Source organism: Homarus americanus, unplaced genomic scaffold (genome assembly GCF_018991925.1).
Source record: "Homarus americanus isolate GMGI-L3 unplaced genomic scaffold, GMGI_Hamer_2.0 scaffold56009, whole genome shotgun sequence".
Lineage (NCBI taxonomy): Eukaryota > Metazoa > Arthropoda > Malacostraca > Decapoda > Nephropidae > Homarus > Homarus americanus.
The window spans coordinates 3605935-3633283 of record NW_024739542.1 but is presented as its reverse complement, the minus strand read 5'-3'; the positions used below and the strand labels follow the sequence as shown (position 1 = coordinate 3633283).

Sequence of the window (27349 nt, the reverse complement as noted above, 5' to 3'; positions counted from 1 at the left end):
AATTTTTTGTCGTCTCTTATGAACAGATTTCTTCACTTGATTCACTCCAGATTGTCAAAAATAAACATGAGGAGATTTAATGATTCAGCCTCGATATCGGTCACTCAAGAGCTCTACACGAGTTAGTCTGAGATACATTACCTAACGTAACCTAATCTAACCAAACCAAACCCACCCTAATTCACAAGCTGGGGAGCCCTGTCCATCATGCCATCAATACCAAACAAGTTTTTCCCGGAAATAGTGTCACGTGGAGAAAGTTACCATCGTGTTATTAGAAAAATAAAAAGTTCTGCATTCGCCTGGACATTTAAAGCACTATTTATATATCATGATATTTTTACATATGGAAGGTAATTCTCTCGTGGAGTCCAGTTAGTTCTCTGGTAACGTTCTTTTCCAGCATGACTGCCCTTAACACACGAGAAACAACACACTTCCATAAAACCATCTGGCGTGCCCACGAGGAGGTCTATGTACCATTGAAATTCAATATATTTGATAAATTTAAGCACCACCTCCATATTTCTTTTAGGACTCTTTTAGATGATCTGAGTGTGCCAGTGGTATGATAGGTAACTGGTTTACATTTTTAAGAACTTTCCAACTGGTTTTGTAGTTATCATCATGAGACACAGTACAGCACTCAGATGGGTCAGCCTTATGACCTGGTGCATCTAAAAGACCATCAAACCACAGCAGTAAAACACTGAACTGCTCCACACTGAAGAACGTAATGAAACACTTTTTATGTTTTCTGAAGAGAGAAACGTGAGCATCTTTTGTGCAGGAGATTCCACGACTGTAATCCTGAACTAAGTCAGTCAACTTGACAGTTCTAATATCACAGTATAACCACTATTTTGACAACTAAATGTGTTACGGCAAAACTAAAGGCAGATGTGTAATCAACATGCTTCAGTTAGTAAGAAACATCCAATATGATTCATGAACCAAAACATGGTTGACCTTTCATCCGGACTTCCCATTAATTCTGTTTTTACCATACAGTACTCTCTCTCTCTCTCTCTCTCTCTCTCTCTCTCTCTCTCTCTCTCTCTCTCGTCCTCGCCAGTTTACCCTCTCAAAAGTAAAAAAAATAAACTAGTGAGTCCGTTTCACTTTGCTTCAGCTTAAGAGAAGAGTTTGCGTGCACCAATTAAGGAAAAAGTTACTTTTAATTTTCTGGGAAGGAAACAATAACCGTGTAATTAAGAGTCGGTGATGAGAGGTGTTCCCTGTGGCACCGAACCCTGAATACTTCTTTATAGGGACACAGTTATATAAATAAATACGTTTTTCTGAACACATGACGGCAGATAAACTCCTTATATACATATACATACAGAACCCCCCCACACACACACACAATCCACCCCCCAGACACAGAACACACACACACACACACACACACACACACATACAGCCGGACACACACACACACACACACATATATTTAACTGCTAACCCAACCTTAACCAAATTTAACCCAACCAGACCGGTCTAACCTAACCTAATCTAACCCCCAAGGTAGTGTTATGGTGTGTTTAATCATCAAGTTGAGGTGGGCTAATCCTCGAATAATCCTAATTTGCTCTATTGTGCTTATCTGATAAAGACTACTGAGGGTCATTATCGCATCTTCATTATACGGTTGAATCACTGTATTGAACCACACATTGTATTTAGCTTCTGTTTATTATATTTAATTTAACTTAACTGTGTCGAACCCTCAGTACACTTCCTGAACCATTGTAGGTATCGTCATGGTCGTTCCAAACTTCATCAAAAATATTATTATACCAAAATAGAGGATTTATCTCTCTCTCTTACAAAGCCTCTGACCTGATGATAAACGAAGGACGTGTATTTTTAACCTCACCCAAGATGTTACCGAGAGATACAATATTACCGGTATGGAGTGAAATAGATAAGAAGACGACTTTGTCCTCCTAATACAGTGGTTCAAAAATAAACTTGCACACATGTTTCAAATAATATTCTTTAAATGCTATCAAGATTAAGGGGGTCTATATATTACTCCAATGATTAACCTTCCCCTACCATCAGTTAATTCTAACCAAATTGTTTCTGTACTTAGTTCAGTTTTTATTTCCATATTTAGTTCACACTTCAGATTATCCCTGACATAGGTCACTATACTGTAGGCAAGGCGGGAGGTTATTATACGCTAGGCAATGTTAGCGTTAGGATGTTTCATCTTAAGGTGGAATAAGATTAGGGGGTTAATCTTCAGATGATCTCAGCCTCTGTACCCTTGACGTGATCCCTTTTAACCAGGGTCACGGTACCCCTAACACTGACTATTTCTTCCTTTGTTCCAGGTGGTTGCCTCAACTACGGCCATTCCTGCCTTGGAGGTGAGTACTGCAGTGCCTTAATTCAGGTCAGGTCAGGTCAGGTCAGGCATGGTATTTTCGAGTGGGTCAGATTAAGTCAGAACAAGTTTGCTCCAGTCATGGTATTCAAACTGAGTCAGGCCAGACCCAGTCATGGTATGTTAAAGCGAGTCAAGTAAAATAATTACAGATGTATTTTACTTAATTCTATTTAAATATATTTACACTTAAGTTACCGCGTTCCTTTTTGCGACAGAAACAACCCCAAGACGTTTAGACCGTGGTCACCAACCCTCAGATGTGAGGACGGCACTTTGATTGATTGATTAATGCGTTGTGGAGTGATAAGTCTTCATGGGAGAAGATACTGTGAATATCTGAATAAGTCAAAATAATTACCTTCCGTGTAGAAAATGTTGGGCTTGCGTCAGTGTGACGTCACATTTAGATGATACTGTAGTGGACGTCTCCCCTACAAACTGCGTAGCACCGCCACCACCTGCTATCACATTCCAACGTGCCGTTGCCTAGCAACCAAGCGAGAGCTGTCCCCAGATGTTACCGTATCTTAGCAACGAAACTATTCACCGGCGACTTCTCGGGTTTTCCCAACATGAGTCATAGCGGCTGCTGGGTATATAAGCTCTGTCTCTCCATTGAGTTTCATTCTGACCATTCTTTGAACGCAACACCTCCTCCCCGCGCGCTGCCTGGCTCACTCCCCCTCGCCTGCCTGGCGGCCCGCTCCCGCCAGCGAGCATGGCGACCCACCAGCTGTCCTTCTCTGAGCTTCCTCACCAACCAACTCTCATTCTGGCCCATCTTCCTGAACACGCAACACCTCCTCCCAGCAAGCTCCTAGCTGTCCAGCATTCATTCAACCAGGAGGCCAGCAACAGGCAACATCTTCTCTAACAGAACTGCACATCTACCTCCTTCAACACGCTACTCACCGAACGTCTTCTACTGAGCAGCCACCACACAGGCACCTCCAGCACCAGACTGTCTATCATATAACTTATATTATATAAGAAAACCACATTAGAGTTTCCTTCCACTGAGTGCTAGACAACATTAATATCTCGATACCCCTACAAATGGTGACTCCGGGTTAGCACTCACACAGGATGGAGGAGACACTGATCACGCTCCCAGTCTTCATACCGGCTACTCTTCCTGCCCCACGCACCACACTTAATGACCCAGCACACCGTCACGCCGACCGGGCGACCCCGGCTGGCAACCTGCTGCCGTTCCAGACCCACACACACCCCTCTTTTCTCCCTCAAGTACTCCTGCTAATGTCCTGCACCCTGCTGCTGGCCGCGGTGGACCCAGCCGCGAGCTAATCCGCTGCTGCGGCGGCCCCTGCTCCTGACGAACCCGCCGCAAGGCATGCGCAGAGCTGTCGACATTCATCGCCTCCCCTTCTCCACAGATAGTGTGTATCTAGACAGTTGTATTTCAGCGATCGGCTCATCACGCCATCGCCGTTGTCTCACATGAGGCGCCCGGTCTGCCTCACGTGCGCAACTCTACAGACAACAAGTCTCCTACACGCGCGGAAGAGGTGTGAATCTACACAACTACGCGGCAGTCACCACCTGCTATCACATTCCAACGTGCCGCGCTAGCAACCGAACCAGTCACCGGCGACTTTCTGGGTTTCAACATGACTCATAGCGGCGCTGGGTTATATGACTGTCTCCTAGTGAGATTCATTCTGACCATTCTTCTTGAACAAGCAACACCTCGTCCTCTGCCGCTGCCTGGCGGCCCTCGCTCCGCCAGCAAGCGACCACCAGCTGTCCTTCTCTGAGCTTCCTCACCAACCAACTCTCATTCTGGCGTCTTCCTGAACACAACACCTCCTCCCAGCAAGCTCCTAGCTGTCCAGCATTCATTCAACCAGGAGGCGGCAACTCTGGCTCCTGCATCATCTACAACACTCTACCCGAACGTCTTCTACTGAGCAGCTCCCACCACACGGCACCTCCAGCACCAGACTGTCTATCACATAACTTATATCATGTAAAGCCACATGGTTTGTGCTAGCATTAATATCTCGATACCCCCTAATAGGTTCACTGTGGCAGCCACATGGTGATGGACGATCACTTAATAGTGTTATTATATCCACTATCTCTGTTACTATTATACGACCTTCGATGATAGCCACAGTACCAAAAAGGGATTTTGTTTGAAATGTTGGTTAGGATGAGAAAAATCACAATATTCAACATTCGTGCGAATATACGAAATGCGTAACTTGTCACAAAATTCTGTTGTATTTACCCCTGTCCTTAAAACTCAAAATCCTATGTGTGATGTGTAGTGTTTGTCTGTGTGATCCTTGGCCTTGAGTCGCACCTACCGACTCATGAATGGCTGATAGATTGTTAACATACTGTACCAGAAGAATGGTAGTAAACACGCCGGCAATGTGAACGAACCACCCACCTTCCTACACCCTCTCCGTGTACTGCTACCGACAAATGACAGGGGTGACTGCCATTTACACACAATATGAGTAAAATGACATTCAACGTTTAACACTTGACATATTTTTCCGGTATGTCGTACCTAATTGGTGTTTGATGTGGTAACCAACGTAATAAACTTATATTTTTAACAACAACACTTTTCTCCTATGCTTTCATTCATGTATCCGCGTCGCATTGGAAGAAATAACCGGACATGACGGTAATTAAGGACAATATGCAAAACAACCTTCTATTTGCATATCCTCGAGCTTCACGTAACACCTGGATCAATAACAAACGAGAAAAGTGTTAAGAAACATGTGAACTCTCCCATCCCATCACCACTCCCTTATGTTCTAGAATCTAGAACTAGATAATGTTATTAGAGCATGTACGACCCTGTCCAGCGTAGGCTCCCCTTCGTGTAGTAAAGTTAGTGTGGTTTAGATAGCAACAAGTCTGTTTACACAAGTAACGAGTTTGACGAGTTCCACTGAATGAACACCATCAAGAACCGGTGTTGTTGTTTTTCCTACCCAAAACACTGACCGACTCACTTAACAAATCCTCAAGCTTCGTTATTTCTGTTAAGGTTTCCAAACAAGAAATAATAAGACAATATATGACACTACGATAAGTTTACTACATTGCTTACTTAAGTCTCATCTACGACCATAAAACTCAGCGAAGAACACGATTCACTGAGAATTTATATATCTTGAAGTAATATTTGAATGTTGATCAGATGAAAAGCAATCTTTATCACTAATATCTATATCTTTCAGCACACGGCAAGAGGGCCTACGTACCCGTTCACCCACCTGTGGCCCCACGCCCACTCCTAGACGTCTTACTGGACGCCCTGAACACGCCCACCCGTAGCAGTCATTACTCTCACGCCCGTGCAGCCAACTCTGTAATGGGACCAAGAGCCAGGTGAGTCTCAGCGACTTTGTATCTCGTTTTTTATAAAGATTAATGCCCTGAAATTATTTTATTATTTCTAATGACATTTGTATTAGAAATGTACACTCGCTACAGAAAGTATCTGCAAGGTGGAGACCGATGAATGTTGGGAGGAAGGTGCCCAGTGTGCCCCCTCCTTAACACAGCTTCCGTTTTGTTTGGAACCTTAGACCTTAGCGATCCAGATCCTTATCATTGGCAACATATTCATTGTAACCAAAGACTATAATAAGAAAGACAGGAAAGCGTCTACCTTTATCGATAAAAAAAAGTGAGCCACTGAGCTCCGATCAACACCATCTGTTGGCAACGCGGCTAACTAAAAGCCCGGGGCGCATGAGGTTATTATATCCATGTTTCCATGGAAACCAGCGGAGTAAACTGATAATTAATTTATTACCTTCACGTTCATAATGTGTACACATACATGTACGCACACACACTGACTGCAGATGCAGAGATGTTCAATGCATAGACCTCTTGGAGAAGGGTAATAAAGGTGCATAGTGCTACATATCAAAACTCTTTATACTGCTATATAAAAAAATAAACTACATTATATTGCAGTACATAATGCAAATATAAGAAAACAGTCAAAATCCCCATGTAGTAATCCTTCATGCAATGTAAACATCAAAACCAAAAGCAATAAAATATGAGTCTTGCTGCATTCTAATGCTATACTGCACACTGCTGCTTGTTCTTAATCAACTTATAACACGCAAAAACACATATATGTGTACAAATCACACATCCTTACTAACCTTGTACATTAAATGTATGAAGACCATGTTGAGACACAAAAACAATAAAACATGCTGTAGTAGTACAAACGTTATCTATTTCCCTCAATGCACGTACATTAAAAACAGTGCTGAAATTACCTTTTTTTTTTCTTTGGGGAAAACATGAAACACAAGCTCACGGTTTGTTTTGTACGTGTGCATACGGCACACGAATGGTGGTGACGCCCACTCATGGTTAAATGTCCGAGTAAACAGCGACGTACAGACGACCCGCGTCTTGCACACTAACGCCACCTTTTCATTCCGCGGCCAACTATATGCTGTGTGGCTTACGCGGTTTTCGCCTTGCTTTCCCGTCTTTCTTATTATAGTTTTTGATTGTAACACTCAGTATTGCGAGAGACTTAAGAGTTTTATCTAACTGTCCAAAACCCAAGAGCCGTGCTATCTGATCTGAGTTATAAATATTTTAATTATTTGATGGGTTAAATAGTTTCACTGGCACATTAGCGAATTTAGCACACACTCTTCCAATGTGTACGTGGCCACCAGCAAAGCCTCGCATCTCTCTTCTCTTACTGTACTTATAGATTCATCCAGCCACAGTTCATGTTGAGAATTCTCATTTTTTTTTATTTATTGACCCATTTTCTCTGAACTTGTATATACCTCTGACTAAAACTGACGTTAAATTTAGTATTGTATACGACTACTTCACCAGGGTTACAGCAAAACGGTTTATCATATGACCACAAACAACCAAATACTGCAATATATCTCCCAAACTCACCGCTCAATACATGTACTGTTAAGAAACACAAGGCAAGTTTGCGACTGGGTGGGAGACTATACAAACGAACCACAATCCTAAATTAATGGAAAAAATACCCTCACACCAAGGTAGGTTTGGTTGGTCTGTCGTCTGCTGTCAAAAATTGTTTCCTGCTCGAAGGTAAAAAAGCTGGTTTGCGTTTCAACTCAACGTTTTCGGGAAACGGGAAGAAAATTTTACTTACGGTAATCCAGACTAATAAAATTGTAATAATTTATCAACTTGTATAGAATCAAAAGCATGACTGATAACTTTAATTTAAAAGTCCCGACTATTTACATAAAACCAACCCCCTGATCACAAAATAACAATTAAAAATGCAGAATTTTACATTCTTGTGTATGTAAACTAGTTATTTCTCGAGAACGTTTGTATGTGGGAAAAGATGGTCCTTACTTCGAAAATGGCCCATATCCTCCTTAGCAACAGCAATGTCCGTATTACAGGTTTTCCGTTTTTCCAGATAAAATGCTTCCACCGCGGCCGCTTAAACTGCTGTCTGCTGTTGTTCAAGTCACAGTGAAGTGATCGCGGTATTGCTAATATCCAATAACCATTAAATTTGTAAACATTGTAAAATCTTAGTGAATTTCGTTGCTTCCATAATTTAATGTTTCTTTCTTACGTTATTTTGTGGCCCAGAGATATAATACAAAATAGAAATAAGAACCACCTATTTTATACCAAGAAAATCAGACTAATTAGCCTATTGGTTATGTAACATAAGGATGGGTTTGGTTGGTCCGTTTTACCTTGTGGGGTACGAGATGTTTGGTTCACACTCAGGATGTATTGGTTGTATTGGATGTACAATGCAGCTTGGTGCCGGGAAGTGGCAGCGTGGTTACAAGCGTGATGTAGAGAGAGCTGGTTGGTGAGGATGCTCAGAGGAGGACAGCTTGTGGGTCGCCATGCTCGCCGGCGGGAGCGAGGACCGCCAGGCAGGAGCGGAGGAGGAGGATGTGTTGTAGCTTGCTGCGGCTGTAGCTAGAAGAAGAGAGTGGTCGAGTACGAGTACGAAGTCTTTAGTTAAGAGGTGAAAGAAGATTATTAGGGGTTGAGGGAAAAGTGGTGAAACTGAAATACAGCAGGAGTAGAAAGAATCTGGGCTCAACCAGATCGCTTCATCTTGAGAGTGGTCACCACGAGGTCAGGTCTTAAATAGCGGGGGTAGGCGTGGCTTAGTAGTTGACCTCCGTGATGTATGGCGGCGCTGGTTGACCCAGACCACGAGGCATACACTGGGGAATTCGCGGGGTCGGCTACTCAGCGACAAACAGCGTTTGTGGGGGAGAAATCCACTACAACCTTGTTATAAAATGAGTGAATAAATAATTACTTTGGAAGAAACACAAGTGAAATAGCAAAATAAATAAGCTGCAATTCTTCAGTACAAAGTTTAAATAAAAGCCAATTTAGGAGCGCAAGATAAAATGTTATTAATATAGGCCTACATCATTATATATCAATATTGTTGTCAAAGACTATAAGAAAGACGGGAAAGCTCAGGTATAAACAACTTGGTGTAATATTTTCTTAGACCGTATAGCTCGCCATCTATTGAGCGCAAGAGGCATAATTTATTATTATTTGAAAACATGTGTCGCCGTCTGTAATCAGAAGTTGTTTGTCTGTAATCATAACCTTTTTCTTTCAACTGGTCCTAAAGAAAACAATTGAAATGCACAAAACTTGGTGTATGGTGTAGTATACAGTTGAGTGATACTTTATGTAAAGACGACTTTCCTAACGATCGTCTTATGCACCACAGATTCACACATCACCTTCACGTAAATCTTAGTGGATCAAAGTAAATATTATTAGAAAAGTTTAAGATACTAGTGAGACCGACAATCAAATGTAGTCTCAAATATCAATAAGACATAACTTGAAATGCACTTTCTATACGCCAAGCCTGACTGCTAACTTAAGGGTGATATTTGAGAACTTGATTGATTCTATTGTATATTTCTTACAAACTGCTAGTGAATAAAGACGCTGTGCCTCTATTATGTTAGCTTACTGATATTTCACACTTCTGGTACGTACAATAGTCTGTGTTTGCTTCAAGATGGGAGACGGATGTCGAGTAATAGTCAGTATACAGTATAGGGACAATCATGTAGATAAATCATAATATAAACTCACCTGACTTAAGGTATCCAAACCTAATTCATAGTACTGTAGTCCTGACTTCCCTCGAGTAATCGCCTTGGAAGTGAGCGAGTGAGGCTTCTCCCTCTATTGAGGCTCACTCTCGTTTACCATGTTCACTAACACAATATCTTTAATTTTTCTTCTAACTAAATTTGATTGGTAGAAGATAATTCTGTAAGTGTAATAAATATTACATTCAGTATATAATGTGAAACTACCTGCCAGATATGGATAGATGATAAGTCTGCCATTTTGTTACCTAGAAAAAATTTCCTATCATCAATTTACCATAGTGTTCACATAGCTGGTATCATTAAGAAACAGGGCGGTATTCCAAGTAATAGAAAATGAGAGTGAAACGGAGGCGAAAATGGTTCAACATTCAATATTTTACAACCTTTGGTCCTTCGTAGTAATTACACCACAGAACATAATTATTTACTTATTAATTCATTCAAGAATAATATACCAGCGTGGCTGTTTTCGTAATTATTTTATGCAAGCTTTCACTTTGGCTAACTCTCACCGATTTTATTCAGCACAGAGACCCTCCCTCCGTATACGTACAGGTACAAGGGGTTAATATATCATCTCCAATGATCACGTATAAGAAGTCGGTCCTTGTACTAGACACCAATTAGTTAAATTTTGATTTAGTAATTCTTTGTTATAGCGTATTATTATTTAAATTCTGTACTACTGTGTTTCATCAGTTAAGGTCTCGGTACACAATCACAAAGTCAGTTTCTACACTAAACAACACTAGTACTAATTAAGGCGGATATATAGTACTGGGTGTTGATGTAAATCGTTCTTTGCGTGATAAATACTGTCGCCTGATGACTGGCTGGTAGAGTGCTTAGCCTAATTGCTAATGGATCGTGGAGGGTAATGACCGGGAGATGGATACTGATGTCTCTCTGTTGATCTCACTATTACATTTATTTATTCAACGTTCATAGTAATTTATTTTTTCTAATGTGATAATCTAACAGACATTCAGGAGTGAGCGCAAACTATTGAAATTTAAAAATATATTTCTTAATCCTTATTTTGTTACACCTACGGTGGTAATTCACGAAATACTGTGACATTTACCATCGCAGACACGATAATAGAGCGTCCCATGTAGCCAGCCACCAGTGAGAGCGCTGGAGCCCCGGCCACGACGACCAAGACAAACGTCTGCAGTGAAATACTGCTGGTTCCTCTTGCCTAAGAGCCTACCTATACTGTACCACTCTCCCCCTCCAGGTTTCAGACGTCACCCTGCTGACCCTCCCCAGGCACATCACATGTCTCATATCTCTTCGTCTATTTCCCTTTTACACCTTCTTCCTTTCTCCCCTAGTCTGTTACTTTATCCTCTAGTTAGGCTATCGGTCACGTTTGTTACGCACCGTTGGCAAGTACTGGGCATGTTTTGGCTCCATATGTATCTGTACCTGCGCCAGTGTTGGTCAACATTGATCTTAAATGAGCTCACACTCGGTGATTTCAACCCCTTCTTCTCTAGTTTCTTTCCACAAGGTACATTTTTAACATATATTTTCCCTTCTGCATCTCATCTCCTTAATTATTCCTTCATTCCAGTGTCTATAATTTCTTCTTTACTTAACCTTTATCTCTCGCTTCGTACCCTACTACCCACGCTGTACCTTATTCCACTTGGAGTTTATCATTACCCTCGATATTTCCCTCCGAAAATCAAATCCTTTCCCAGTATAATCTATCATTTGATCCAATTGCCCATTGATCCTCAACTGTTCACGGCCTTCAACCTCTCTCCCTCCTTCTGCCACTACTTCGGGTAATAAGATATTGTTCTTTAACTTCCAACACCCACACCGCCTTTCAACACCCCACACCCCTTCAACACCCGACACCCCTTCATCACCCTACACCCCTTCAACACCCACACCCCTTCAAAAACCACACCCTTTCAACACCCACCCCTCTTCAACACCCTACACCCCATCAACAACCACACCCCTTCAACACCCTACACCCCTTCAACACCCCACACCCCTTCAACACCCCACAACCCTTCAACACCCTACACCCCTTCAACACAATGAAACTTGAAGGCCTTCACCCCTACCACGACCCACACCAAGGACATCTTTGCATGACACACGACGGAGTAGTAGCAAGACAGGTGGGAGGCGAGGAAGGGCACCTCTCACACTCACTGTCGGGATGGAGATGAGTAGGACTGACAGGTAAATGAGAAAGGGGACGGGGACTTGTGTTGTTGGTGAGCAAGTGAGGGAGAGGCGAGGGTGATTGTGAGAGAGAGAGAGAGAGAGAGGAAAGAAATGTTTTACGGTGAACGTTTCAGTTGTTGGGTTTCCTTTCTAAACTAAGGTGACCAGACAAGAGGCATGGTGAGCTGCTGATACGTCTACTATAACACACACACTCCTCCATAAACTTTAGTCGACAAGATATTCACCACAATATATGAAAACTTAATACATCGACAGCATGGAGTGTGGTATTACCGTATCGTCTTTTACTCAATGTGTCTGTCTGTACTCTACGGTGCCTGGAATCTACACTCACGCGAGTCTGAAAGTGGCAGTACTCACTGGGTACAGGAACTCGCACGAAGTTCCCCGACTATATAATTGTATTCATGAGGTTAAAACGTTAAAATTTCAAGAGGTCAGTTAGTTAGGGTATGTAGAGGGAAGCATTTGGATGACCCAGAATCTAACTGGATAACTAACTTTACTGTACGTCACATGTCGACAGTTCAAGAACAGTTATGGGGTGTACGACGCCATTTATGATGACCTTCTTGCCCTGATCTTTTTTCAGCAATATCACCTTTAACACATGGAACTCTGCACTTTTCGAAGCTTTGAAGGAATCTCAAAACAAATCTCCTGGTGGGAATTATTAGCTAGTACTGTACTCAAAATATCGAAACTTCGAGATCTCTCCAGAGCTTCGAAAAGGTGGTATTCCTGAAACAAGATCAGGGCAAGAAGGTCATCGTAAATGGCGTCGTACACCCGATGACTGTTCTTGAATAACCCAGACCAGCTAATTGGGGTTGCTGGAATATAAACAGTGAAACAGTCTGGTGCCAGGCATAAATAAAATAAAACTATACTCTTGAAAACATTTCCTCATCTCTTAACCTTTTCTTGGGGATAAAGGTAAGAGAAATTAGAGAAAATTAATATGTGTATTATTTTGGTTTATCAGTTTATATGAAACAAGAGTTACTGTATATGTTTCTGAACACAGCTATCCTGAGGGCCGCGTTAAGTCACCACCAACCTCGGATCAACTGTCTGATATGGGTCTAGATTTGAGGGGAGAAGACTATGCGAGTGGCACCAACGACGACCTCGAGAGTGTGGGCGCGATCGGCGGTGTGAGGGGCAGCCTGGATGATACGAGAGACCTGGCCCAAGACAATGTGCTCTACTATGGTGTTCTCAATGATGACTACAGTGACGCCCGCTATAAGAGGTGAGATGATGGTGGTGGTGGTGGTGGTAATAGTAGTGGTGGTAGCGGTAATGGTGGTGGGAATAGTAGTAGTAGTAGTAGTGGTGGTAATGGTGGTGGTAATGGTAGCAGTAGTAGTACAGTAGTAATAATCGTCGTAGTTGTTGTTTTGGCAGTAGTTTTGGTTGTAGTAGTAGTAATGGCGGCGAAGGTGTGGCTATTGGGGGGAGGCTGGAGGCCATGTTTAAAATAAGTGGTAGTAGTAATAGTAGTAGGCAGCTTCACTCCTCTGGTGTTTACAACATCTGGTGTTATGGGACCAAGTGTAAGATACTTCTACGCCAGACTGGCCAAGGTGTTATATGAACAGAAGCAGCAGCCCAGAAGTTACGTTACAGCCTGGTTGAGATATCGACTGTCCTCTTCGCTTAGGTCTACATTCCTTTGCCTCAAGAATACGAGACCTTCGACCCCAAAGCCGACAACGGTCGCAGATATTGACTTGAGGCAACAGTCACTGAATGCCGCATAAATCTACAGCCTAAATAACTCAACACAACACTACTTTTGTATTAGGATATTTAATTTTAAGGTAATAAAATGACGGCAAAGGTGTGGCTATTGGGGGAGGCTGGAGGCCACATATTATAAAAAATAAAAAAGTAGTAGTAATGGTAGTACAGTAGTAGTAGTGGTAGGAGTAATAGTGCTAGGAGTAGTAATGGTAGTAGTAGTAATAGTAGTAGTAGTAGGAGTGGTAATTGTGGTAACAGTGGTAGGAATAGCAGTAGTAGGAATGGTGGTAGGAGTTGTAAAAAGTACCGAAATATGTGACTGAAGTAAAACTTGCTCCATTGGCAAAATGTTACTCAAGTAGAAGTAAAATAGTATCTCATTCATAAGGTACAAGAGTACTGAAAGTAAAAAGTGATAAAAAAAATCATTAATCGTGTCAAATATTTAAATAAATCTACAGTAAATTATAAAAAAAAACTAATTATAAAAATAAAAGACACACAGCATTACACATATTTATTTGCAAATCTTTCAATTAAGATTAATCACTAACTGATTCTTGAAATTATGGCTTTCCAATCAGGATCATTTAAGCCTAAATATAAGCCCAGTATGTTCTTATGTACTGGAAGAGAATACGTTCAGCCGCTCTTCTCCCTAAATTCCATCACACGGATAGTGAATGGGCTGAAAGTATACCCAACCAAAAGTATGATCACTTTCTTCCTTATCCAAACAAATATCGATCATATCGCCCCTCACTGTCCGTCTCTTGAGGGAGTTCAAATTAAGATGCTTTAATCTGTCTCTGTACTCAAGGCTCCTAATGCCTGGAATTAGTCTTGTTATTCTCTAATGAATGCTTTCTAGGGATTCTATATCCATTCTGTAGTACGGGGACCAGAACTGAATTGCAAAATCCAAGTGAGGTCTCACATTCGCAAGATTTAGTTTTAGGATAACCTGGCTAGTCTTGTAACTAACACTCCTTTGTATGAACCCAAGTACAGCAGCTGTTCCCTTCCCACCAACATACCAATCAAATTTTTTACCATAATTCATTAAGGCCAAGGATTGTACAAGTGTGTGAGTGTGTGTGTGTTTGTGTAAGCCCCATATTTGTCCCTGTTTGTCTATTTGTCTTTGTTTATCTTTTAACATCAGATATAGTATACAACATCCTTTCATCAGGAGTGCCGTCTCACTACCCTCCCGGGGGCGCCTTGGAGCCTCCCCTCCCCTGGGCGTGGCTAACAACGCCGTTCCACAAGATAGGCCACACATACTCCGAGAGGAACACACCGGGAAAGACGAGATGGATCCCAAGTACCTCGCTCTTGCTTCGTTTCCTGTGAGTACCATTTTGTTAGCCAGCGATCCGACGCTACTGCCTGTGGTTGTTTTGGTCTAAGACAAGAGTATCCTGGCGTGAGATTGAAGGTTTGTAAGCTTCATGTAATTTAATTAATAAATCTTCACCTGTATTCCATCATCGGTGGATTAATTTCCATTTTCCCTGTAATTGGGGCAGGCAAAGGCAACACATATCATAACAAGCGTTACAGAAAATGTGAATATTGTCGGTCATTATAATGAGTGTGGTGTGAATATGGTTTATGTAAGGATTTGTTCTGGTGACTGGCTACACAAAGCAAAAATGAGTAAATATTAACTCATAGCCAGTATGAATGAATCATGGTATTAAGCGACAGGTTAACTTATAATATGCTTTTTAAATAATATAATGTCCAGTCTTGTTAGCCACACAATTCCTCTAGCCCACTTCCACTGTTAACCTCTTCACCCCCCACCAGCCCATCACCCGCCTCTCACACCAGCTCCCGGCCCCCCACTCGACGTCAGGAGCGAATGAACATAAGAACATAAGGAGTCTGCAATAGGCCGGTTGGCCTGTGCATGGCAGCTCTTGTTGGAGTTACTACCACTCTCTATCATCCGTGAATCTATCCAGCCTCCTTTTGAAACTTTCCAGCGTTCCAGCACTTACTACAAAGTTGCTAAGCTTGTTCCACTCGTCCACCACCCTATTTGTGAACCAGTTCCTTCCTATCTCCCTCCTAAACCTAAACTTATCCAACTTAAATCCGTTGCCCCGAGTCCTATCCTGCTCGGATATTATAAGAACTTTATCTATATCCCCTTTATTGATTCCTTTCACCCACTTAAATACTTCTATCATATCTCCCCGCACTCTTCGTCTTTCTAGGGAATGCAAGTTTAGTTTCTTTAACCTATCTTGATATGGAAGGTTTCTAAGTCCCGGAATCATTTTCGTCATTCTTCGCTGCACCGACTCTAGTGAATTGATATCCATTCTATAATAAGGGCACCAGAACTGAACCGCATAATCGAGGTGCGGCTTGACTAGCGCAAGATATAGTTGTAATAAGACCCCTGCACTCTTATTACTTACACTTCTAGATATAAAACCCAATACTCTGTTAGCCTTATTTCGAACATTAACGCACTGTTTTCTAGGCCGTAGGTCCGGGTTTACAAGTACCCCTAAGTCTCTCTCACAAGTCGACTTCTCTAGGTTGATGTTGTTAAGGCTGTACACATTGACAGTATTTGTTCTTCCAATATTAAGTACGCTGCACTTGCTGGTGTTGAACTTCATTTGCCATTTTTCAGACCACCCCTGCAGTTTATTTAGATCCTCCTGTAGTGCATTTGTATCCTGCCCTGAATTAATCTGCCGCCCTATTTTGGTGTCATCCGCAAACTTGCTTATGTCACTGCTTTGGATGCAGGTTCATACTCCTGTGGTTCACAACTCTCAGAGACGAGGATTGAGATTTGAAAATGCTGACTGTAGCAGGTGGAAGTGTGGGAGGCTGTACATAACTATTACATACTTACATTACTTGCTAACCCAGAGTACGTACATAATTTGCTATCAATCATAACTGGCTCCGCTGACCACCGCCCAACCACCAGCTTCACATCCTTGTCCATCCATGAATGCTCTGCCCTCCTCCCTCATGTACTGCATCATTACATGGACCATCCAAAGAATCCACGATCCATGACTCTAGGTCTGGAACATCAATTCGAGAGATCAAGTAACGGGGTGGCCGGAGCAGCGGTCAGGCAGCAGCTAAACACAGGAAAATGGTCAGGCATCACTTGGGTCTTCAAATTTGTTCTCCTATATCCAGCTTCATAATAGTACCAGGTTAATTTGAGGTGTCAAATATCAACAAGATATGGAATCTTTTTCACACAGAAGAATGGCTGCCTTATTTTTCCAACTTGAAGTTATTTATGAGATATACTGGAAATATTTTTCTTTAACTTTGTTTACCTTTTTTTAAGCATGGGCTTACGAAACACGGGCACGGTACAATGCCCTTCTGTAACACGAGCATAATTACACTGTTATCTCATATCACTATTACTAAAGTACCGCTATCAATATTTTGAAAGATTAACACAAACCATAACCAAATATATTAAAACCTGTTCCTTCTTATTTCAGAACTGGTTGAGGCGGTGAGTTTGTCGTCTGCATATCAGCTGAGGTTGACGGTTCAAGTCTTCATATACTGTAGCTGTATCACCTCTTTGCCAATATATTCTCTCCTTGCTATTTTCATTAATCATGATTCTTATAAAGCCTTGATAAAAATAAATATATATCCTTAATTTAATAAAATACATAACTACCAGTTTTTATTGCTAGTGTGCAATTAATCTCCCACTAGTAAAGACTTGGGGGGGAGGGGGAGATGTGTGCTATTGCAAAGGTTTTGTCATAAAAAAATATAGTATGTAATTTAACATATACAATATGTGCAGTAAAATAAAGTGCAGTAACTCAAAGATTTTCTAATTTTTGCCTCAAAAAGTTACTGTATATTTCCTCAAAAATTCAAGGATATATATATACATATATATCAGTATTGAAAACTAATCTAGTGCTCTGCCGTCAACACAGAGGTGGAAGCGTTGAAAATTAGTGACGTTAGCCTCGCAATTAATTAGATAAATGTAGGCCTACTGTATCACCCCAGCAACAATTAGTGTAATTAGACTACAGAAGACGGATAATGTCCATTACTATAATTATACGCCCCGTTTCTCCCAGGGAAAAAAATAGCTTAGCTTATTATTTTATGTTGCTGATTTTATGATGATGACTCGACAACTCAGAGTGCACAGGTCAATTTGCTGCAGAAAAACAAAGAAAAGAAAAGGTTGGGCACAGATATCCTTTGTTGAATGATTTACTGTATTTTATAATTTTTCGTTGTAATTAATATCACGTTGTACTTGCATAAAGGAGTTATCCTTAGACAAAAACGTATATAATAATGTCATATACTGTAATATCCTGTGTCGACAACATATTAAATTTGCGATCTAAAGACATATGTTTTTGTTTTCATTTACCTCAAGATGATGAGATTGTCATCTAAAAGATACAGTACATCCATTATGTAGGTGGCCCATATTTTATATGACCCATTTTAAAATTTATGACTTAAGTAATTATAGAGATGCACAGGACTCGAGTTATTTTCTCTGGTCGTAAGTAAGACTGGCATGTTCTGGTTATCATATTTTTGAAGATATTAAGTTTAAAAATGGGTCACATAATTTATAGAAATCCTGTACAACACTGCCATACAATTACCACACACAACAGTTAAGTTTCATATTCTGAATCTTCCTTTTGTTTACTTCTCAACACATATGAGCTCTAATTCACAAGAGAAATGGTGATACGAACATAATTCTCTTTTGGGTAGTATACCAGTATACCACGTTTTTTTTTAAGATAGTCTGTGAATTTCTCAAGAAAAGATAATGAGACGTGAGAATAAAGCATTAACTTGTAGTGAGCTATCAGAGGTTACGACAGAAATCTATTTTCATTCTCACAAGTTAAAATATACGTAAGGTTATACATCGTTTGATGATACAGTGCAATTAAGGTATACCTTGACTTTCAATAAGGTCGGTCAGCTTTGAATCAGAACACACTTTACAATACAACTTGAATATTTGCATAAGTAAAATTTGATAATGTAGTACTGTGTACATAAGCAACAATTTAATAAATAAAAAAAATTGTTGAATAGTTACAGTACTACAGTTAACTTAGCCTACCTAAGATGCCGGGTACCCTTAAAACTACCAATGGTTGTCGCCTTTTCGCCAGCCTCAATGCACCTTCTCACCTCCACTATAACAGCAAAAGAGATGTATTACTGCTGTTCATTTCATTTGTTGATAGCTTTCCTGACATCTTTAAAAGGGAAAATCACTGAGAACATACAAGAAAACACATTGCTGACGAGTTCTGCTGAAATGTGGAACTGGATTCGAACTATATCATTGGCTTATAAACAGTGTTAAGATATACTTACTTTACTTAATCCTCTTCGCCACTGATCAGCTCATTAGCCGCTTGGGTTGTCAGTCATGTCTCTGTTACACATTGTTAACAAGTACAGGTCATGTATTGGCTCCAGAATGTAGTACCTCTACCTGTGCCAGTGTTGATCAAGTCTGGCTGTGAATGAGCTCACACTCAGTGCTATCACACACACTCTGGCAGATTGTTTAAGAGTTTACCTCTCTCACTCCAAAAATTTTGCCCAGATAATTTTCTGAGCTTGTGGTTTCTTCAACCTGAAGCTGTGACCCCTTGTGGGGCGAGCGTCCTCCAACTCCAGGTAAGGACACTCGGCTGAGTAGTGCCCTTTGAGATGTTTATACACCTCAATTAGGGTCCCCCTTTGCCCATCTGTAGTATAAGCTAGGCAATTGCAAGTGTTCTAATCTCTCAGGGTAGCTGAGGTGCCGAAGTGCTGGCACCAGCCTGGTGGACCTCCTTTGGACATTTTCAATCAACTGACAGTCCCTAGCATACCTCGGGGACCAGACAGGGTGACAGTACTCAGACGGGGAAGCACCTCACTCTTGAAGATCGTTATGAGGGACAGACCGTCTAGATATCTGAACGACCTTCTAATAAGACCGAATAATTTAATGTAGTTGCTTGATTCACCTTCTCGCAATGGCCCGAGAACTTCAGTTCATTGTCAACATACACACCTAGGTCCTTTTCACAGTCAGTTTTCAATTAATGCAGTTTCTTCATCCCGTTGGGACGTATGATGCACCTCCTTATCGTTGGTACGTCCCAGGTGCATCTCTTACACTTTGTGACATTGAACCTTAGCAGCCATTTCTTCGACCATTCTTGAAGCTCGCAGAGATCCTTCTGCAGCTCCTCACAACCTGGCTCCTGGTAACTACCGGTGGAAGCTGGGTAGGCGGTGAAAGGAGGGTTGTAACAGTATTTTACCCCTATAACTTTTTGCAGTACTTTGTCCACCACTGATTAGGTGGGAGAGGTGAAAAACAACGAGGAGATGGGGAGACGAAATGACAGAAGTACTTTACTGAAAATGAGGAGTATGGACAACCAAGAGAATTTGTGAATGATGGTTGAGTGGTCTATGTCACAGTAGTTAGTGAATAAATGAGTGAAAGGCTATTTTTGCTCTTTAATTCAACAGCCCTGAAGCACAGCAAGAAAAAGTTTACCAAAACATGAGAACAGAAAAAATATCTTTAAACATTTATGATTTATATACTCCATACACATGTATGTATGTACAGTCAGTTCTGCTATAATGTGATAGTTGTGTTCTTGTAAAACCTCGCGTTGTAGAAATTCGCGCAATAGAAATAACAGGGCTTACGGAGAAAATAGGGTTAGGTGCAGATTACTCAAAATCGAAAAAATTTAGTAGTTAGCCTAACACAAAGGATAGCACAGTCTAAATAAATGTTACATTCATATCTAATAATGAAATCATACAGTAAATGTAACACTTTACCTTGAAAAAATATCAATACACTATAACTTGACGGGGTAGAAGGGTGATTTTGAGGTTGATAACATCGAGCTTCTCTTCAAGTGTTATAGCCTTTCTTTTACGATCACCACCGGGAATGCGATCACCAGAACGTTTCTTGGAGATATTCTTCTTTTCCATATTCACAGTTAATACCACAAAATTGGAGAAATAGAAAGCAAAAATCACTGAGGACGCTTCAAAACAACCCACGTGTTTCACCTGATCGTGTGATGGAAACAGAGAGCGCGGGTGTAAAACGCTATTAGCCCGTACTGTGAAACATTATTTTTATTTTATTTTTTCATACAGTATTTATGGGAACAGCTAAATTTGCAAAAAAAGATGAAGTTTATAGAGTCCCTATCAAATAACACTTCACAAACAAAACACATGAATCAATTGAACGTGAACTGTAAACATTGCATAACTCCGCGCCAAGCGACAGTACAGTACTGTACATGTACACTTAAAACGTTCGAGTGGAATCGCGTTACAGCAAACAAGCATTCAGGTTTTACAAATATTGTTCTTCTATTCATCAATCGCGTTATAGCCAATTCGCGTTGACAAAACACGCGTTATAGCAGAACTGACTGCATGTATGTTGTCACTGAAGACTCTGGGGTTAGTTATGAAGCACTGGAGTAAAGAAAAAAGTGATTTACCATGAATTTTACTATAAACATCTCATCTTGATTCTTCATTTAATTTTATATCAATGTACAGTAGCTAAAATAACTATCTGTGCATACTTTGTGGGAAACAATATAAGACCATGGACGATAAATTTTGGTATATGAGGGCTGCCACTAGTCACATGTACGATTTCATAGCATATCGACCCCCACCTGCACAGATAGTTGTTTTAGCTAGTGTACAATATAATATGAATATAAATGCCTCTCAATTAAAACTTACACAGCAACATGGTTTGTAATTGCACACACTAATCTGAAGATACCTGAAGGGCATTTGCAAAATTACAATCATATTGAAAAGTTAAACCTATACTCTAAGGTACTACAACATAGGCACATCATGCAAGAAGGCAAGCAGACTGTTGTCTTTTACTTTATAAGTTAATTATGCTTTGAAAGGGGACAGACACTGTGGGGCCCAAATGAATGACCCAGACTGTATAGGTCACACATGCCTTTTGAAGCTTGTTTCTTCATTCACCACAATATGAGCTGTATAGCCCATAGGATAACGGGCTTGGTTCATGTAATCTGTAGATCATTTATTGCCAGGAGGAGGAGGAATTATGAGAGGACCAAATGGATGACCTGGATTATTTGGGTCACATTCACACATTTCACAGCCAGTTTCCTTATCCACCACCCTTCGAATAGCACAGTCCATGGGACAAGGGGCATGACCTGTGTAGTCTGTGGGGCAGTTATCAACAAGAGAAGGAGGAGGAATTATGAGAGGACCAAATGGATGACCTGGATTATTTGGATCACATTCACACATTTCACAGCCAGTTTCCTTATCCACCACCCTTCGAATAGCACAGTCCATGGGACAAGGGGCATGACCTGTGTAGTCTGTGGGGCAGTTATCAACAAGAGAAGGAGGAGGAATTATGAGAGGACCAAATGGATGACCTGGATTATTTGGATCACATTCACACATTTCACAGCCAGTTTCCTTATCCACCACCCTTCGAATAGCACAGTCCATGGGACAAGGGGCCTGGCCAGTGTGATCCACAGGACAAATTTCACCAAGATGAGGAGAAACTTTATGGGAGTCATCTGACACACATTCACATTTATCACAACCTAAATTCTCATCCATTACCCAATGAACTGTGCAGTTTAGAGGACAGGATGCATGATCAATATGATCTTTGGGGCAGGGGTGATGTTCTCCAGCTGTAGTGTGGAAAAATGGACTGCCAGGGCTATCAGGATTACACTCACATGTTTTGCATCCTGTGACTTGATCAACAAATACATAAACAGAGCAGTTCATCGGACATAGAGGCTCCCCTTCAGTGTCATATTTGCAGTAACATTCACAAGAGGGACAACCCGTTTGAAGATCAAGAACAGTTTTGCAATTATCAGGGCAAGTTTGTGGTGGACATGAGAAGCTTTCATCACTGCACAGACAAGTGAAACACCCAGATGCAGCCTCCATAACGGTGTTACATCCACTGGCACAGGAAGGCTTGGCACATGCTGAAATGAAAAAGAAAAGAAAAAATACTACTTTTTCAACTGCTGAGTTAAAAAGGGTAAAAGAAATTAGCCCTTTCATGAGTAAGTGCAAAAATTTGTATAGCTTATATCTCAAAAAACAAAGAACAGGTTGTACCTCTCTAGTCCGGCAACCTCGGGACCTGACAAGTGCCGGACCATGGAAATTCACCCTTTTCCTGGATAGATAGTGACTTGTGCTTATGCTTGGAAGCACTAGCACCACTTTCTCTGCATCATGGTCTCTTTGAAGACATATTGGAGGGTTAAATGTCGTATAGTAGCTTCTCAAATTTCGAGAGTTTTTAATTCTTAACGTATTTTATTGGAACACAAAAAAAAATAAATAAATAAAAATTTTGAGGGCGAAAACTTGAATTTCGACAGGTTTGAACGGCCCGCCAACGTGCAGACGATGTGCATAATCGTGTAAACAGCGTCATTTCTCTTATGTACAAAAGATTCATTATTGTTTATTACTGAATGTCTTTTTTATTGAATTAATGTTTATGTGTGCAAAATGAGCAATACAATTCATTAATAATACGTAGAATATTAAAACACACGCGGAAATGACACAGCATTGTTTTCGTTGATTACAAAACCAGTGACTGACTGGTTCTACATATAAAACTGAAGAAAATAAGACCTTGGCTGTAGCTGTAGTAAATTAATATGGTTGTTTAAGTAATGTTATTTAATGTTAATAAATGGAACAATAAAAGTAGCTAACGATAATGGTAGTAAAGAAAAAAAGAGAGATCACGTATGGAAATTCGCATGCGCACACGTGAAAACATATCGTCATTACTTTACATAAGAATATGAAAGCAACACTTATTTACTGTTCATATATATTTTAATTAATGTTTCTGAATTCGTTTTTATTGAATTAATGTATGTGTGTGCAAAATTAACAATACAATTTATTAATAATACGTGGAATATTAGAGGAGACGGCTGCCGGCATTGTTTATGTTAAGCTTACGAAACCAGTGACTGATTGGTTCTACATATAAAACTGAAGAAAATAAGACCCTGATTTTAGCTGTAGTAAAATTAATGTAAAAAAATTAATATGGTTGTTTGAAGCACCTGTAATGTCATTTAATGTTAATAAATGGAACATTATAAGTAGCTAACCATTAATGGTAAAAAAAAAGTGAGACTGCGCGTATGTAAGTGCGCACATGTGAAAACATATCGTCATTACTCTACATAAGAATATGAAAGCAACACTTATACTTACTGCTCATATATATTGAAGGGCTAAATGTTGTACTCTGTATAGACAAGCAGAGAGAGAGCAGCCGAACTGCCGGATGTAAACAAACCTTAATTTCCCGCAGCTTTGTTTTTTCTTTGTTTTTTTTTAAGGGGATTAGCCCACCCGGGCATAGGTAACTGACCCACATTAGGGCCTGCGGGGCAAAAATTTAATACTCCTGTAATAATAATAATAATTCAAATAAGTAAAAAAAAAAAAAAAAAAAAAAAAAAAAAAAAAAAAAAAAAAAAAAGCTGCCTATCTACCTATTGGACAAACTAAAATCGTTACGGACCACGGGAGTTTCCGGACCACAGAATGCCGGACTAGAGAGGTACAACCTGTACCAGCACACTGAACTATCATTATTTTGGAATTCAAGCTTATTCAGTGGGTTTTGGCACTGCCAAAATTCTGAGGTAAATTTGGGCATGCAGTACAGGGGGTCCCCGGGTTATGAACGGGTTCCGTTCCTGAGGACGTTCTTCAGTTGAATTTGTACATAATTCGAAACACATGATATGTGCATATCATACTTATAGAACAATGTTTAAAATCCACTAAATCATAGCCTAAGTCCTTATATACATCTAAAATCACTTAATTTAAAAGAAAATAAGAAATAGAATGACAAAATACAGTAAATGAAAGTAAAAAATAAGTCATCAGGTAAATAAAATACCCCCGTTCGTATCGGCGGGCGCTCATAAGTCGGGACCCCCCTGTATAGTATACTGTATAAGGATATCTCTCAGACCACTGTTTCCTTATAATTCTTGTCAGTCAGTTTGTAACGCATCTGAAATAGGGGTATCCTAATCACAGTATAGTCTAAACTACTTCCTCAGGAAAAAGAGATACACAACTTACCCTGAGCATCCTGGGTTTCTTGAGCTAATGTGCAAGATCTGTACTGGACACATGTGACCTCTGGCGGTGTTATGCACTTGCAGTCTAATGTGCACTCACTTGTGTTGAGGGTTGACCCAAGTGCAATGTTAAGAACGCCTAGATAACATTCCAATGGTTCCGCTGCTGAGAAATTGAGAATAAGCTTACATGTGGTTCACTAATTAGCATGTAAAGGAGATTTTACATCTGAATTATTATGATACAGTATTTATATTTACAATACTGTACTATGGATGATATTTGAATCACTATCACCAAAATGCTATTTTTCTTATAGTATCTATTATATCTGCTGTAAGTCTGGACCTACATAAATTAAAGCAGACTGGTAAATCCTGGAAGCTTTGTAATGCAAATTCTAAAAGCACTGAAAGATAAACAAGTTGTACTGCATAACAATACAGGTCACCTACAAGAGTCTGCCACATGGAATTATTTAATAAAAAAAACAAAAACAAACAAACAAATATGAATTTCGGTCTTATTATCCTGTAAGCTTGTGCAAAGTTTGATGAAAATATTAAAGTGTAACAAAAAACTGAGAATTGACAGACAGATGGGTGGGTGTAAAACAGTCTCACAGACCTCTAGTTTCACCAGTTGGGAACCCATAAAATGCATTTAAGTAAAAAAAAAAAAAAAAAAAAAAATATATATATATATATATATATATATATATATATATATATATATATATATATATATATATATATATATATATATATATATATATATATATATATATATATATATATATATATATATATATATATATATATATATATATATATATATATATATATATATATATATATATATATATATATATATATATTTGTTCATAATTTCAAAATTCCAAAAGGACGAAATTCTGTAACCTGAGTTTTTGTAACACGGGGGATGTCTATCTGGTAGTTCCAATCTTAAACCTCCCAAGTTGAAATATCCAGAATTCTGATAACCATAATTACCTATATTTTTACAGTGATTTCTTAGTACTGTACAGTAATGTGTTTTATGAAAGACCTTCAACCTGAGATGTTAATACTGTACAATGTAATATAATTATTGAAATCTCTTTCTACAGAATAAATCTTAGATTATGGTGAACCTGTCAATAGCAGTCCAAAGCTACTAATGTGATGGATAAAATGCAACAAACTTTTACCTAAAACTGTCTCTATTTAATATCCTACACCTTGGTGAGCAATTTGAACAGCAGCTTTAGGACTCAGTTTAGAGAAAGGTGCAGGTCCCAAAGTCACTGAAAGTTTCTAGATGGTTTGCTAGTGTGGGCCATTCCCCAGGACCAGGCCAAGAGATTCATCATTACCTGTACTACAGCTTCCTGGGGGGTTTTAGAAGATGGCAGCTGCTAAACCTGAGATACTTCAGATGTTTATAATCTTTAAAAGAATAATTACAGTCTATTTTCACAATGTTAGTAATTTTTATTAATAAAACTATTTTTTTTTTTATTGCAGTGAAATGTAAAATAGTAACTGAATATTTTAGTACCAAATAATTTAGAATGAGTAACTGAAGGTGGATCACAGAAGAGTCTGAAAAACCAAACTTTGGAGCAATTGTGAATATATTGTTTACAGTCTTACCGAACAGACGAGGACCTTCACACCATCCTAGCACATGGTTAATCAGTAACCCTGGCTTGTATAAATGGAAGTTATAAGTAAATTCTTAGTTCCTTAGTCGGCAGCCTGTACAGCATTACAAGAGCTGCCTAGCTTTAGACCCAAACCAGAAACAGATACAGTAAAATTAGTGAATTAAAGAAACCTTAGACAGAATGATAATAAATAGTGAGGCAGAGACAGTTGGATCACAGTAAACCTCCAGTCTTAATGTATCTGACATTATATATGCCACAGCAATTGTTCAGTCACTTACAGGGTATTAAACTGAAGACCACTTGATGTGAGACATCACTGTGGCCATGGGCATTCTGGGCTGCTACTCCTACAACATATGTCTGCATGGGATCTAGCCCATCAAGAATGGCCTGCGTTCTCAGGTCACCGTGGATCCTTAGTCTTGTCCATTCAGTGTGGCCATTAGCATCATGATGTAGATTCACATGATACAATACCCAATAAGCTGTTAATATGGAGCTGACACTGTCATCAAGGAAGCTGATGTGACTACAAAGTGGTCTTGTATAGCACCCTTGTTAACTTATGCTGATGATATTGCAATACTATTGCAAACTGATACTGTACTATGAATATTATAGCACCACATTAAGTGATACTCATATTATGGTACAGTACCATCATTAGCTGATACTAGTTATATTAGAGCACCATTATTAATTAAAACTGATTATATCACATGACCATTGTTAACTGGTGCCCTACTGATGATACCATAATACGATTACCAATTGATGCTAATGATATTACAGTATAATTATTACTTGATAATGAATATATAATGGTAATTATTAACTGTTGCTGATAATATTACAGTGCTATTTTAATTTATTCTGATTATATTAAAGCAGTCATACTAATTGATACTA

General features: G+C 39.7%; 2 protein-coding genes across 12 annotated transcripts in view; one reads left to right on the top strand and one right to left on the bottom strand.

Annotated features, from left to right (window-relative positions):
• Positions 1 to 17916, top strand: part of LOC121874872 — a 70414-nt gene extending 52498 nt beyond the window's left edge. Inside the window, exons 3-7 of one of the 2 annotated variants that reach the window (XM_042379184.1) lie at positions 2346 to 2381; positions 5629 to 5779; positions 12803 to 13030; positions 14717 to 14876; positions 17028 to 17916. In XM_042379184.1, the coding sequence (XP_042235118.1) occupies positions 2346 to 2381; positions 5629 to 5779; positions 12803 to 13030; positions 14717 to 14876; positions 17028 to 17045 (593 nt within the window). In that variant the 3' untranslated portion in view covers positions 17046 to 17916. Of the gene's footprint in view, positions 1 to 2345; positions 2382 to 5628; positions 5780 to 12802; positions 13031 to 14689; positions 14877 to 17027 lie in introns of both variants that reach the window. The other variant, XM_042379183.1, reaches the window with a different exon arrangement.
• A 3168-nt stretch (positions 17917 to 21084) lies between these two features.
• LOC121874870 (kielin/chordin-like protein) overlaps positions 21085 to 27349 on the bottom strand; it is an 87061-nt gene continuing 80796 nt past the window's right edge. For 6 of the 10 annotated variants that reach the window (XM_042379171.1, XM_042379168.1, XM_042379172.1 and 3 more), the window contains 3 exons: positions 26719 to 26925; positions 24769 to 24933; positions 21085 to 22613 (listed from right to left, as the gene is read on the bottom strand). In XM_042379171.1, the coding sequence (XP_042235105.1) occupies positions 21661 to 22613; positions 24769 to 24933; positions 26719 to 26925 (1325 nt within the window). In that variant the 3' untranslated portion in view covers positions 21085 to 21660. Of the gene's footprint in view, positions 22614 to 24768; positions 24934 to 26718; positions 26926 to 27349 lie in introns of those variants that run through there. The other 4 variants (XM_042379170.1, XM_042379176.1, XM_042379177.1 and 1 more) reach the window with 4 other exon arrangements.